This window comes from Myxine glutinosa, chromosome 5, assembly GCF_964187855.1.
Source record: "Myxine glutinosa chromosome 5, kmMyxGlut1.1, whole genome shotgun sequence".
NCBI classification, from domain to species: domain Eukaryota; kingdom Metazoa; phylum Chordata; class Myxini; order Myxiniformes; family Myxinidae; genus Myxine; species Myxine glutinosa.
The window spans coordinates 23,232,357-23,247,449 of record NC_136265.1 but is presented as its reverse complement, the minus strand read 5'-3'; the positions used below and the strand labels follow the sequence as shown (position 1 = coordinate 23,247,449).

General features: G+C 46.9%; 2 protein-coding genes across 8 annotated transcripts in view; one reads left to right on the top strand and one right to left on the bottom strand.

The window, feature by feature from the left end:
• Window positions 1-10,880, top strand: part of HGS (hepatocyte growth factor-regulated tyrosine kinase substrate) — a 27,732-nt gene extending 16,852 nt beyond the window's left edge. For 2 of the 4 annotated variants that reach the window (XM_068117619.2, XM_068117617.2), the window contains 9 exons: window positions 3,927-4,064; window positions 4,174-4,384; window positions 5,634-5,806; window positions 5,895-6,035; window positions 6,473-6,722; window positions 8,902-8,999; window positions 9,099-9,197; window positions 9,685-9,807; window positions 9,969-10,880. In XM_068117619.2, coding sequence (XP_067973720.1) covers window positions 3,927-4,064; window positions 4,174-4,384; window positions 5,634-5,806; window positions 5,895-6,035; window positions 6,473-6,722; window positions 8,902-8,999; window positions 9,099-9,197; window positions 9,685-9,807; window positions 9,969-10,025 — 1,290 coding nt within the window. In that variant the 3' untranslated portion in view covers window positions 10,026-10,880. The remainder of the gene's footprint in view (window positions 1-3,926; window positions 4,065-4,173; window positions 4,385-5,633; window positions 5,807-5,894; window positions 6,036-6,472; window positions 6,723-8,901; window positions 9,000-9,098; window positions 9,198-9,684; window positions 9,808-9,968) is intronic. The other 2 variants (XM_068117618.2, XM_078777710.1) reach the window with 1 other exon arrangement.
• METTL26 (methyltransferase like 26) overlaps window positions 1-15,093 on the bottom strand; it is a 24,551-nt gene extending 9,458 nt beyond the window's left edge. Inside the window, exons 1-7 of one of the 4 annotated variants that reach the window (XM_068117631.2) lie at window positions 14,706-15,073; window positions 13,687-13,852; window positions 13,374-13,433; window positions 12,420-12,487; window positions 12,062-12,140; window positions 11,875-11,935; window positions 9,242-9,418 (exon numbers count right to left, since the gene is read on the bottom strand). In XM_068117631.2, the coding sequence (XP_067973732.2) occupies window positions 11,888-11,935; window positions 12,062-12,140; window positions 12,420-12,487; window positions 13,374-13,433; window positions 13,687-13,852; window positions 14,706-14,986 (702 nt within the window). In that variant the 5' untranslated portion in view covers window positions 14,987-15,073 and the 3' untranslated portion in view covers window positions 9,242-9,418; window positions 11,875-11,887. Of the gene's footprint in view, window positions 1-9,241; window positions 9,419-11,557; window positions 11,936-12,061; window positions 12,141-12,419; window positions 12,488-13,373; window positions 13,434-13,686; window positions 13,853-14,705 lie in introns of those variants that run through there. The other 3 variants (XM_078777711.1, XM_068117630.2, XM_068117629.2) reach the window with 3 other exon arrangements.

Sequence of the window (15,093 nt, the reverse complement as noted above, 5' to 3'; positions counted from 1 at the left end):
TCTAGAGGCTTCTTTTTACCCTTCCTGTAGAATGCAGTGGTGAAGTCAGAGCCGGTAAATGCATGAAGACCTGGCATGGCTGCAGCTAGTCCCTTCTGCTTTGACTCCAGGGTGGTGGCAATGCTGCTGACATCAATATGTCGACGACTATTCCCCGATCCACAATCCATAATAATGCGATTGTATGCCATAGGTCTGTGACTTGTCAGGTGCCTTCCTATCATTCCTAGGATAATAACTAAGACATCAGTATCGGAGGCTCTGATCACTGCATTTCCAGTAACGCTGGATGCATGGAATGCAAGGAGAGTGTCAGCTTCCTCATGACTACCCTGGAGATGGGCTGGGTGTACAACAGACATCTTCAAATCAAGCTGATTGAATGTGAGGTGAATACAGTTGCCACCATGGGACACAATAAGCGTCTTGTTTGCTAGGATGGGACCATAATGATCTTCTTGCCATTCTTTAAGGAGAAATATCACCAACTGATCCTTGAAGATCCCGTTTTGGAGTAACTTCTGACATTGCAATGCCAAGCTGCTGTATAAATGTATCTACACACACCGTAGACGTGACTGATCACACTGCCTTGGCCAAGGTTACACAAGAGGCTCCATTGTTTATCGAGATTCCCAATGTGTGTAGATGCGATCAGTAATTGATTCAGGGCATTAAGCAAGCTCATGGTAACTGGCCTTCGGAAAGTGAAGGTGGCAGGGTGCAGTGTTTTTCTTATTTAACATTGTACTTTACTGATAACAGCTGATCGGAGTCAGAATGAAACTGGTGTTTAGAATTCAGAATTTTTGGCTAATGGGAGTTTCATGTATTGCTAACCTATGAGACTTGATGACACATAAATGGTATTGGGACCTCCATCCACTCTCCAAATTATCATGAACCTATGAGAAAACCTGTAGTACAGTGTAACTTGCAAAGCTGATAATACCGCCCTGTCTTGGTTCATATTGTTTAGTCTTGTTGTTTGTTACAAAATGGCTGCTGTTGAGTTTCAGTCACAAGCAGAATAAAAGAGTGTTGTGTTCCTGGAATATTTTGTCCAAGACTGGTTAAACAACCTATGTCGATCAGGTAGCCTAATTGTGCAAAAGTGCACATGCCTAGCTGAGCATAGCCTAGCCTAGGCCTATATTATATAGTAGACCTGCTTTCATTATCTGATCAGATACATTTAGTCACAAGAAACAGTTCCATGCCATTTCCATGACTTTTTAACAGTAGGCCTAATCTATTATGCCATTATTCTATTTTACATGTAAGCTCATAAGCCTCAATTTACTTACATTCATCTCGAAGAAGATCCTTCTATCTTTAACAACAAGACATGACCTTGACCATTGTTGACTCTCAAAGCAGACGTTAAAAGCTCTGCTGCCACCTATGCTTCATTACACATGCTGTGGCGCCCTCTTTGGAAATGCAGACTCAGATTCTCTGGTACTCTCTATGCAGAGGAAAATTTGTCTGGTAGTGGTAATTCTGTACTCTGTGAGATGTACCTGTTTATTTAAACTTACTTGCAATTATACCATACCATAGTGTCCACGGGGTTTATGGCCTCTAAAGGTGGTTTATAGTGTCCACGGGGTCAACTTTTGGGGGTGTCTGGCGGGCCTTACGCAGCAGACAATCTGTCTGGCAATGGTTTTTTATACTTAGTACAGTGTAATTGTTCATTTTAACTTGGTTTCATGTGGTACCTCCCATGTTTAATCCAGCCCAAATTTTGGGACCCTTTGAGGGAGGTCTGGGAGGTCTGGGAGGGGCCTATAAAAAACCATTGGGGGGGGGGGGCCTATGCAGAGGCAAATTTGTCTGGCGGTGGTCACTCTGTGCTCTGTGAGATGTACCTGTTGATTTCCACTTGGTTTCATGTGGTACCCCCAATGTTTGATCCAGCCCATTATTTGGCCCCCCTCTTTGGGCCCCAGGGGCCCCACGCAGCAGGGGGTCCCCGGCAGACATCCATATCTGAATATGTTAGGTTACACAATAAATGTTTCCGTACTCAGATATTGGTACCTTGTTCGTTTGGCCAAAATGCTCTGGGCTGCTGGGCTGCCGGCAAATTGGGGAACTCCAGCCTGAACAGAAAGAGGAGATGAGAGAAACCCATTCAGGGCCACACGTTGACTACGACTAGAGAGGAAGTCCGCCAGCCATGCGTGGAGATTTCCATGGATACCAAAGGAGGAGAGTTTGGTGAGCAGAGCGGGGTGCCAGACCGTATCGAAGGCACGTGAAATGTCAAGGGAGACAGCTCTAATTTCCTGTTTGGCGTTGAGGACCTCCATCCATTGTTGAGAAAGCAGAAGCAGCATGTCCAGAGTAGAGTGACCAGGTCTGAAACCAAATTGATGATCAGAGATCAAGCCATTGGAGAAGAGGAAAGATTTCATATCTGAAGCAATGATGGATTCCATGACTTTGCTGATAATTGGGAGAAGGCTGATTGGTCTGTAGTTGCTAGGATCTGTTTTTGCACCTTTTTTGTGCAAAGCGGTGATGTTGGCTGATTTCCAAGCAGATGGCAGATGACCTTGAGCAAAAGAGAGGGTGAAGAGAGCAGAGAGAGGGAGTGAAAGAGCGGAAGAACATGATTTTAGGACCCGTGGGCTGATGCCGTCAGGACCAGATGCAGAATCAGAGTCGAGGGTTGACAGAAACTTTTCCACCTTGTCAGGAGGAAAGGACACAGAGTCCAGAAGCAGCTGGGTACGACTGGGTACGGTGGGTACAGAGAGGGATGGGTTTGGGACACAAGATTTAGAGGCAAACACAGAGTTGAGGCATTCAGCTTTTTCACGTGCGGAGTCAGCCGTGTAGCCGTTTGAGGTGAGGGAGGGGATGGAGGGGGAACAAACACCAGAAACAGATTTGACCAGACGCCACCAGGATTTGGAAGAGGGAGACAGATAAGAGAGTTCGGTCTTGAGAATGGAGAGATATTGTTTCCTGGCTCTCCTGAGGGTTTGTGAACAAAATATCTCAAAGTTGTGGACGGATTCGGACGAAATTTGGCAGAGACGTAGCGTATGTGACAAGGACGAAATGATTCGATTTTGGTGAAGATCCGGATTCGGATCCGGCTACTAGAATTGTTTAAGTGATTCTTCACCATTGAGTGATGGGGCCAAAAACGATACATAGCAGGATATCTCAAAAAGTTGTGGACGGATTTGGACGAAACTTGGTGGACCGGTTGGGTGTCTGACGAGGACGATTCGATTTTGGTGAAGATCTGAATATGGATTCAGATATGAGTTATTTAATTTTTTAAGTGATTCTTCACCATTTGGAGATGGGGCCAAATCCAGCATATAGCAGGATATCTCAAAAAGTTATGTATGGATTTGGATGAAACTTGTTGGATGGGTTGAGTGTGTGACGAGGAAGAATCGATTCAATTTTGGTGAAGATCCGGATCCAGTTGGTAGAATTTTTTAAAATGATTCTTCACCATTGGGCGATATGGCCAACCAGGTGGAGGTATGCTCTCTACTGAGTACCGTTCTAGTTTTATATGCAGCACATGGCTGTAGGGAGCTGTGCTTCCGATGCAGTGCCCCCCTGTAGATTAGACTTGGAATTTGTTAATTGCACCTGCGATAACTCGCATACTGTTCGCGAAAGACACTGTGGGATAATTAACATCCACCAGCTGATGCCAGCAGACGGGCTGCCCAGTTTGCCGTCCATCCGAGGGACGGCACACATTGATGAATCCGCGATGCCAGTTTATAGCTGTGTCGGAATTCAAACCAGGGCTAGGCCTCTTGAGGCGACTGTGCATACGTCGATTCTACCCTGCCAGCCCTGCACAAATGCACTTTCATTGGGACACGATTATGAATATTTTCAGCCTTTGGATACGAGAGCAATTGACACTCTCTGCTTTGCAGCTGGCCATCTACATGAACCGCTCTTTCTGGGAGAAGAAACAGGAGGAGGCAGTGAGGCCCAGCCCAACGCCCTCAGCCCCTGCTCCAGCTATAGACAGTGGGACAGATGCCCAAATTGCTGCCATCAAAGTGGCAGAGGTGAGAAAGCCACTATTCGGTTTCATCGGTTTCTTTCGCAATTCCTCCCATTTTTGACTCGTTTCATCACTTTATTTATCCCTCGGACTCTATCAAATTGTCGCCGCAGTGCTACCAAAACGGAGAATCCGAAGAGAACAATGAACAATTCTTGCAAACGCTGCGCAATGCGGTGGCCACCTTCAGTAACCGCATGCGCAGCGACCATGCTCGCGGACGCAGCATCACCAATGACACGGCTGTGCAGTCCCTCTTCCAGACCATCGGAAACATGCAACCACAGTTGCTGCAACTCCTCAACGCGCTTGATGAGAAGAGACGTGAGTGCCGCGTGCTTCACGCTACATTCATGCTTTCATTAGTCTCTCTCTCCATCTCCCTCTCCTCCTCCTCCATGTCCTCCTTTTCCATCTCCCTCTCCACATCCTCCATTTTCCCCTCTTCCATCTCCCTCTACTCTTCCTCCTATTCCATCTCCCTCTACTCTTCCTCCATCTCCCTCTACTCTTCCTCCATCTCCCTCTACTCTTCCTCCATCTCCTCCTATTCCATCTCCCTCTACTCTTCCTCCATCTCCCTCTACTCTTCCTCCATCTGCTCCTATTCCATCTCCCTCTACTCTTCCTCCATCTCCCTCTACTCTTCCTCCATCTCCCTCTACTCTTCCTCCATCTCCCTCTACTCTTCCTCCATCTCCTCCTATTCCATCTTCCTCCATCTCCCTCTACTCTTCCTCCATCTCCTCCTATTCCATCTCGCTCTACTCTTCCTCCTATTCCATCTCCCTCTACTCTTCCTCCTATTCCATCTCCCTCTACTCTTCCTCCTATTCCATCTCCCTCTACTCTTCCTCCTATTCCATCTCTCTACTCTTCCTCCAATTCCATCTCCCTCTACTCTTCCTCCTATTCCATCCCCCTCTACACTTCCTCCTATTCCATCTCCCTCTGCTCTTCCTCCATCTCCCTCTACTCTTCCTCCATCTCCTCCTATTCCATCTCCCTCTACTCTTCCTCCATCTCCCTCTACTCTTCCGCCATCTCCCTCTACTCTTCCGCCATCTCCTCCTATTCCATCTCCCTCTACTCTTCCTCCATTTCCTCTTCCTCCATCTCCTCATATTCCATCTCCCTCTACTCTTCCGCCATCTCCTCCTATTCCATCTCCCTCTACTCTTCCTCCATCTCCTCCTATTCCATCTCCCTCTACTCTTCCACCATCTCCTATTCCATCTCCCTCTACTCTTCCGCCATCTCCTCCTATTCCATCTCCCTCTCCTCCTCTTCCATTTCGTCTTCCTCCATCCCCCTCTCCTCCTCTTCCATTTCCTCTTCCTCCATCCCCCTCTCCTCTTCCTCCATCCCCCTCTCCTCTTCCTCCATCCCCCTTCTCCTCTTCCTCACCTTTCTCCCTCCACATGAATAGTCCACCTTTTTGTCAACCTCATTTATTTTATATAATTAATAATAAGTTTCAATTCTCCTTTTCATTTTATTTTGCAAACTTATTTCAAGGTTGTTGTTTGTGATTCCGGTCGGTGTTAAGCATAGCCGACGTCCCTGCGTGCAGTGTACTACGAGAGTTTGCAAGACAAGCTCGGCCAGATACGTGATGCTCGTGCGGCGCTCAACGCTCTGCGTGAGGATCACCGGGAGAAGCTGGAACGTACGGCGCAAGAGGCAGAACACCAGCGGCAGTTGCAGTTGGCCCACAAGCTGCAAGTCATGCGGCTGAAGAAACAGGTCGGTGGGGGAATGTGTGGGGCTCAGGCCCAAGCTTTGGGGCGAGTCGTTTGCCGTGACCGAGATGCTGTTTCTCATTACGTACCAGGAATATTTGGAGATGCAGAGACAGCTGGCTCTCCGGAGATTGCAGGATCAGGAACATGAGCGGCAGATGCGTCTTGAGCAGCAGAAGCAGACCATCCAGATGCGTGCACAGATGCCGGCACTCAGCCTTTCATATGGACAGGTACGCTCCAGTGCCTCTTCCATTTTTGTTTGACTCCATGCAAACATGATCTGTGTTGAACTGTCCGTTCTGGGTTAGGCCTCCACTAGATTGGCTAATGTTTAAAAGCTGTTGTAGGAACAGAAATACTAAAATTGAATGCTTATAATTATATAATTATACTGGATTATAATGCTTAACCTTAAAATTATAATGCTTATAATTGAATTGTATTATTATAAATAACACCAAGTGTGTTAGTTACGAGTGTAAAGGAAGTCAGTGAGCCATGTGTAGAGTTGGCCTTTGATGCCATAGACAGAGTTTCAAAAGTAAGGTGGGATGCCAGACTGTATTGAAAGCATGATACATGTCGAGAGAGACGGCCCTGATCTCATGTCTGACATTGAGGGCCTCCACCCATTTTTGAGATGATATTATTATTATTTATTTTGCAGGGTGTGCCTGCGCCCCCTGGCGCCATCTACGGAGCCCCGGCACCAGGAAACCTTGCCTCAACCTTTAGTCCCCCAACCTCGGTTGATGGATCGCCAATGCACGGTACGGCGTATGGGACAGCCACCACTACCGGCTACGGACAGGCCACGACTACTGGTTACGGACAAGCGCAGCCCGTGTACGGAGCGGCCACCACCGCGGGACAAGTTGGTCCTCAACAATACGTGGGCGGGCAGCCCGCGAGCACAGGCAAGAATTGCAATTGAAAGTGTAAATGCGTTGGGACACGTCAGGCATTTTGTGGGTGATCGGTACATGTATTTTTGCCTGCGACACGATTGGTCTGTTTGGTGTTACAACTTGGGTCTTGGGATTGTTGAAACGGGAACAATTGTTACAAAAATCGAAGTGTCGCAAGAGGACATTAGTTTCCCCGAGTACGTTTGTCGATATGTCTGGCTGGGTCGCAATTCTAGACCGGTCTTCACGAAACTTAACCAACTGATAGAGCTGCTCAAAAGCTGGAAGCCGATTGCTTTGAGGTTCAAAGGTCAAGATAAAAAAAATTGGCAGTTTTCATCGGATTGACTTGAAAAAAAAAAAAAAAACACCTTTAGAGGCCATTTTTCCCCGCAAGCGGGGGTTGGCCTTTTTCGGGAACTGTGGTTGTTGTTGTTTTTTTGGTCCCCTTTTTGAAGCAATGTTTTACGGCCGGATGCCCTTCCTGACGCAAACCCTTTTTGCCGCCTTTAACGACAAGCAGGGAATTACCAGTGAACTGGTACTCAATTTGCCGACCTCGGAAGGATGACAGGCTGATTGGCTCGGATTGACTTGAAAGTTGACTTGAAATTTGAACCAAATTTGCATATTGGGTCACCGAAGCCTACATGAGGTCAAAAGGTCAAAAGTCGATTTTGATCTGATTGACTTGAAATTTTAACAATTTCCATAATCGATCAATGAATTGGTTCACCAACAATCATAGCCGGCGAAGCCGGTGTTGTGAATGAACGCGTACGTATTATGTTGAAAAGCCAGATTTTTCTGGATCCCTTGAGAATTTCGAAGCTTTGACGCACCAAATCGCTCAATGGAGGCCGCCATCTTCCGGATGCGGAAGTATGCATAAAAAAATTGCGAAAAAGTTCAATAGGAGTTTGTTTCGCCCGTCTTTGTTTGATTCACAATCTTATGCACCTCTAATTTGTAATTAAAATACTTTAAGACCAACCTCGTTCCCCGGGCCCGCACGGGCACTGGTTATCTTCAACGAAAATCTTCACCAAACACCGGAACCAATGAGATTCGAGCATTTGAAAAAGTATTTTAAAAAAGCTTATTACGCGTTTCGGAGGGTGAAAACGGCGTCAAATATTCTAAAATTGACGAAGAATTATTTTTTAGAAATCTCGCGGCCGTAGGGGATAGTTTTTCACGACCGGAAATATCTGAAGTCGAGACGGAATTCACCGAATTAATCGAGAAGGAAATTTTATACATTTTAATCTCATCCAGAATGCAAATGGTGTCATTTTGAACTACGTACGGTACCTACTACACCTACCTACTACCAACTACCTAACCTACTGATGCCATCGTGATGGGAAAAATAGTGGCAAGAGGCTTTGGCTTCGCCGGCTCATTGCGGCTTTGCAGTCGGGTACTCGTAATTATCGATTTATCTGTTTTGGCATGTCAGCAGTTTCCATGACAACAATTTCACAACCTTTAAAATCAAACTTCCAGAAGCCCATGGTAAAAATACAGCAATATAAAACAGGAAACCTGCTATCCTTGCACTGGTTGTGAGAACTCAAAAATGGGAATACATTTTTTTGGAAGTGATCTTGCAGTGGTCTGCTGCCTATACACTGCCCGGGTTCAATTTATTTATTTTTCTAATTGAAAAAAATAAAATTCTCCTGCAGGTTTGGATCAATTTGAAGCAACTTTTACTTTCTCTCTGAGGAGCGTTTCCGTGTTTCAGGGTGGGACAGACAGACATTATTTATACACGCACACATACATATTAGCATCACTAGCAGCTGGGACTTTTGGTGATTTTTATTTTGGGCCATACCTCAACATTTTAATAGGTCAAATTGAAACTTGTACAGCTTATTTGTATGTATGTGTAGTATTTGTGTGTAAGATTAGTCAAAGGTGAAGGCCATCAGAAACATGTAACACAGACTAGGCCGCAATTGGAAAATATCGACCAAATTTGTTTCGTATAAATTATTCATGTAAAATACTTGGAAGGTGAAATTTTCAAAACTGTCATATTGCCGTATCCATAGCAACTATTCATTGTTTTGATTTTACAAGTATCGTGCTATGCGCCACATCTTTCTTGCTGATTTGTTTGTCACACGGTACCAGTATCTTGCTAACCAAATGTCCTTGCTCCTCGGCCCTCCTGCAGACCCCAACTTTACTGCCCAATATCCCTACCAGGGTGTCGTTCATGGTGTGGGTCAGTTACAAACGCACGCCTATCCCTACCAGGCCAGCCAGTACCAGGTACATATGGGCATTTCTCAGGTTTCCGTGGCTTTCGCGATGCTTTGCCAAAACCCTTGCCCCATTTGCATTCCATCCCTTGTATGTTTATAACCTCAGGAGCCAGTGAACCAAACTCAACCCCCACCCCAGCACCAGGTGCCCGGTGCTGTGACTTACCCGCCAGTCTCCATGGGCTACCAGCGTTACGGCATGCAGGTTGGTCGCTTCCACTGAATTTGAAAATCACCAAACAAAACCGAAACGTTGCTTTTGCTTTATTGTTTGGATGCTTCGTATTATTTTTCCATCGCAAAGGAGCCGTGCAGGGCAGACTGCCATTTTATCCCTCCCTCAAAATGCCAAAAAGTTGCAAACTTGCATCGCACTCACTTATCTCGAGCAGCGTTCAGAATGGCACAGCATGGTCCACTTCCTGGCTGAAAGGGGCCATACACACAAATAGAGAAAAGATGAAGAATGGGAGAGGGGAAGGTGGGATGCACGTGGTTCTACACTGGAGAGGGAGGAATGACAACTTCACAAAAAGGCCTTCTTTTTTGCATATGTAATATGTAGACAGCCCACTGTCATGCCCTTCGTAGGCATAGTGCTATGGTGTGCAGAAACTCCAATTGCATTTTTGTACAAGTTGATCAAACCCCAGGGAAGTTGTATTTTGATTTTGATACTCGTCCATCTTCAGGTTGTGGCAGCAGCACTGCCTGTGCAAGACCAGGTACCAACACCAGGGCCAACATTCATGGCAGGTGGAGCTCCTGTGGCAACGTCCAACCAGCAAGGTTACCAACAGCCTGGATACCAGCCGGTATGGCTACGTCAGGACCCTCTGTCCTGAGCGCGTTTTATTTATATACATATTTGCGCACCACCAACTCTTTTCTTTCTTTCTCTCCTTTTATTCTCCTCCCCCATCCCCGTCTTTCTCCCCCGAACCCTCAACCTGCCTCGTTTCTCGTGGACTTCCAGCCACCTGCGCAAGTTCTGCCAGGATCCGCCGAAGCTGAACTCATCTCCTTCGACTGACCTTTACTTCCAAATCCTCTAACTCCCACATCCCTGCTTCAATCCAAATAGTTTATTTTGGTTTTCCTTTCCTCAAAACCATTCCCTGCTCCTGCCTTGTACCTTGCTCCGACTGCTTTATTTTACCTTGTATACCTTCCTCCTCTTTTTTTCTGTCTTTAACGATTAATTTGCACAAAAGGCTGTTTTTGTCTGGAGGTCTGCTTTCTATAGGGATGAGTTATCTGTGCCTGAGACCTACATGTTTGCCACACGTCTTGGGCAACCCCCGTTTGCCCCGAAAGCAAGCGGGACAGACGGTTTCATTTGTGGGTGGGGAGGAGGTGAGGGAAGGATGTGGTTATCTATCCAATGGGAGACAAGTCTCTGTGAAAGAGGTAAATTATGGATTTTGACCGCTAAAGATCCACGAGCATGTTTATCGCTGTCGGGCGAAACGAGGGGCACGAGGCGTTTTGAGCATCACCACCCCTTCGGAGCAAAAAGGGGTTAATGCTCAACCGAAGGCTCCGACTCGCTTCCCACAGTTATGAACCGGTTAGGATCCACCACGAAGGGAATGCATTGACGTCGAAGATCGAAAAGGGAAGCTTGCGTGCCCGGGAGGAAACCACCAGGCTCTTGGGATTGTTTTCTGCGAAGTGTTAAAGCGTTGTAATCACCGAAATAGCCAGTGTCTGTTCACATTTTGTAATGTAAATAAAGAAATCCAAGATGGTGCAGAAAGAATGTTCCGGGGATGCTGGCGTTTAGGCCTCTGCTCATATTTACCAAGCGTCGGACGAATGCTCGAGTCTCCCTTGTCAACGTTTGTTATTGCACATTGAGTATTAAATAAACAATGCCTGTAAGTGATTGTCTCTTCTGATGCAAATGTATGATTCGGTCCAGGAGGAAGAGAGAGAGTAGTATGGATACCTTCGCTTTACGGCCGTATGCAGCACAAGGCTGCTGGTTGCATCATTTGTTGGGGGTGTGGCTGTTTTACCGATGCAGTGCCCCCTGCTGGTTCGGGCAGGAATTTGTAATTTGTTCAGGGTGCCGGCTATCGCTCGCCCACTCTTGGTGAAGGACACCATGGGATCTTTAACGTCCAACTAATGTCGGCAGACGGGATTCGCCCAATTTAACCTCCAATCGAGGGACGGGCACACGCATTGATGAATCGGTGCTTGTGCAACACCAAGTTGATGGTTTAGAGCTGGCTCCAGATTTGAACCCAAGCGCGATGACTCAAAGGTGAGCGTGCACACCTGCAGGTGATCTTGCCAGTCCACATCGCATGGTTGTTTTTTTGGGTACCTCCAGTTGCGTGCAATCGTTGGTATTTTGCATGCAATTGATGCTCCAAGTTAGCGGTGCATTTCAAGTTCCCAAACCGGCGTCCCATTGGCTCATATTTCAGCTGAATGTGGAAATTCTCTTTGGAGCATACCTTGATCGACGTCCTGCCAATTCCGTCCCTCGTTCCACCGGTTTGTCCGCTGCCACAAAGCGGCGCTCACCTTCACGAGCAAGACTAGTTTCCTCTACTCGGTCAATCTGAATTTTATTTCCATCAAAATAACCAATAACATGCCGATTGAACGACTGATACAGCATACCTTTCTGTCCAATAATTGAAACGTGCACCTTGCTGCACAATAAACCAAATACACCTGCTTGGACACATGACCACATGCCTATTTTACCTTTACTCGACCGTAGATGGAGAAATCTGAAATTATATCCCCCGGTTCATGATTAATGTACGTGTTGAATACATGTTGAACGGGTTTCTGGTACCGCAAACAAACACGGAATCCAAACTGCAAACCTCCACATTCTGCACACATACGTAGGTACGTACCCCTTGGATCGATCTACTGCATCCGGAACACCAGACACTTGTTATTGGCGGGCATATCGACCTGCGGACGAATAGATAAGATCGTTTAGAAAACCCAAAATGTACCTGCTCATCACCTTTAACCCTGCTCATTCGCCAACGTCTCAAGGATACCCAAAAGGAGATCAGGTCATTGTGGCCTACTCACCATTTCCAAAAACTCAAGATGGTGTTCCTTGGCCAACTCCTTCAAGATGGTGACATCTCTGAGCCCCCAGTCTGGATTGCTACAAAGGGGGTGGGGCAACTTTGAGTGTCCAAAGGGTGTTCGTATTTGGCATGGACAAGGTCATAAGTTTTGGGGGGATAATGTGTGTTGGGGGGATAATGTGTGTTGGGGGGATAATGTGTGTTGGGGGGATAATGTGTGTTGGGGGGATAGTGTGTGTTGGGGGGATAGTGTGTGTTGGGGGGATAATGTGTATTGGGGGGGAGGGGAGGGGGAGGGGCATGCGTGCATTTATGCTATACTGCAATTCAATCATACCCCCAAAACAAATCTGTACCTGCGGCGCAAGCTGGCATCAAAGTCGACGTTGCTTTGAGGTGAGATTGTACCATTGATTGCGTACGGCTGTTTGAAAGAGAAATGAAAATGTATTATTGTCGTAACAACAACAGGCATTTTCAAGGCCATTTTCCTGCGGGCCCCATGACAATCTTCTCCATTTTGTCCTATTTTCTGCATCTCCCCTTGTCCGTCCTCTACTTCCTTCTACATTAATTTCCATCACTTCTCAACCAGTCACTTTCATCCTTCCTCAACACATGACCAAACCATCTCAACCTGTTTCTCTTCACAGCATCCATTACAGGCTCTATTCCCATCATCTTTCGCAATTCATCATTTGTCGTCCTCTCTCCCAACGATATTCCCTCCGCACATCCACCGAACCATTCGCATTTCCACCCTTTCCAGCCTTCGTTGCTGCTCGACGTTCATTACTCATGTCTCGCTCCCATAAATCATAACACTTCTCACACATGCAGCTTACACCTTTCCCTTCAGCTTCAACGAAGGGAAAGTACAATTATTAAATTGTCGTAACAAATTATTAAACTTACACAAAACAGCACAAAGTCCTAAAAACGGGTGGAGGTGAGCTCATTAACGTTCCCGAAGTATCAGTCACCTCAAATGAGTTGGAGATGTCGTGATTATCCGTTGTAGCCAGAGCGCTCCTCTGCTCACGTGTGACGTGCGAACAACCTGGGATACCATGAATTTGTTTATAGTGTTGGTGGGATCTTCTGGACCAGAGAACGACACTAAGCTAGCAAGCGGTGGAACCTGAAGTCAAGGAGCGTCCAAGAAGACCAGACCACTTGCTAACCGTAGTCCAGGCAGGAATTTGTTTGTGTTGCTGGGGAACAGCTCACTTATTCTCGAAGAACATAAATAAATCCCTTTTGAGGCACGTGATTGGTTCACTACGTATCAAGTGGACGGTCAAACTCACCCCGTAGGTTACCAGCAAGGCAGACGGTTTGAGGAGGTCTTGCGCAGCCTTGAACAGACCCTGCACCGAGGCATCATCCACACAATTCAATAAGATTGAGGTTTTGATTTTAAAAGTTCTTAAACTCTCATTAAATAAATTCATATCAATAACCAGAACGGGCTACTTAATTCCGGGAGGTTTTTTTTCTCCGTGAATTAAATAAGGGATGCAAATCCAACAGTTAACAGCCATGAGCATCAGTTGTTAGATGGATTGCTGGAATTCAAAAGTACGATGGACCATCCAAAGTTGCAACGTTGCCCCGTCCCACCTGTGTGCACGTAAAGGGAGATATATGTACAAGGTTGATGGAAAGCACCAGGTCACACGACTTCGGCCACGGGCCGCCCGGCCATTCCTGCAGAGGCCGCCGGACGTCCAGGCAGAGCGGTGGGAGCAGGTTAGGGAGACCGGAGCTCTTCACGTACGCAGAAATGCTGTAAGAGAAAATTGTGCAAGTGTTAGTTGTTGGTGTTACGGTATCCACAACCTGTCACTTTCCCATGTATCCGACAGACTCGTTTACCTGAGTGTTTTCATTCACTTTGATTCCCGACCAGGTAATAAACCGTCAGATTGGTACTTCACAGGCAAGGTGTTGCAGTCCTTCAGATGGACGTTAAGCCGGCTGTCCCTTCGCTAGCTAGTGGATGTTAAAGATCCCACGGGGTCTTTCACAAAGAGTAGGCAAGTTATCTAATTCCTGGTCAGCCGGCTCTTTAAAGACTTGGGCCAGAGCATTCCCCCAGAAAATTCACAAAAGGTGGGAATTAATTTGGGACGGTAAAGGTGGGACTACTGCAGTTGCTGCAAATTTATTGGACCGACGGCCCGGCCACCACATTGGGCCACTGGCCACAAATCGATGACGTCACGGCTCATTTAAAATAGCGTGAGTCAGTGATTTTAAACGTTGGCACACCTTCAACAAAACACATTTGTAATCGATAAAAACTTTCATGATGATACTGTACTTGGGTGTCGGAAGGCACTTACTGTAAATTCAAATATAATTCCGATCAGGGATATATGCTGCCCTTTTACTCCATTATTGTAACCGTTTATACTTAGACAGTGAACAACTGTGACGACTTCCCGTTCGGAGCATTAACACTTCAAATGCTCTCACAGTAGAATACAGTACGCACTGTACCTCTAACGGAAGTCATGCGTGCACATTTCGGAGGAGTAAAATGGCGGCGGATTAACTTCCGGTCGCGACAAAGAATATGTTCCGTGCACTGTGTCGGGTTTGCGGATCGGGGTACAAATGCCTTGAGAGAGAGAAACCTTGCAAGAGAAGCGGCCTCGATGTCAGATGGCTGCCAAACCACGTGGGGCAAATTCGAGGCGAAGAGCGTCACGTGCTGCCCGCTCCCCGAGGCGAGCTCGAGCGCGAACCCGGGGCGCGCCCCCACCCCGCGACTCCGCAGCACCTTCAAGATGTAATGCTTGTTCCTCTCCGCGGCCGGAGCTACAAGCATTGCGAACCGGTGAATCTGACTCAAACGTACCACGGGCAGTAAAAGATCGCCGAACAGACGTTTTATGTTGGTAGGACGAGTTAGCATCGATTTACACCCTTCGCGTACACCGCGACAAATTAAACCGCGCGTGGTGAGAGGTCTGAGCCCTCGCTCCGCCCACAAACATCTTTCCGGGCCGCTCGCTCCGCCCA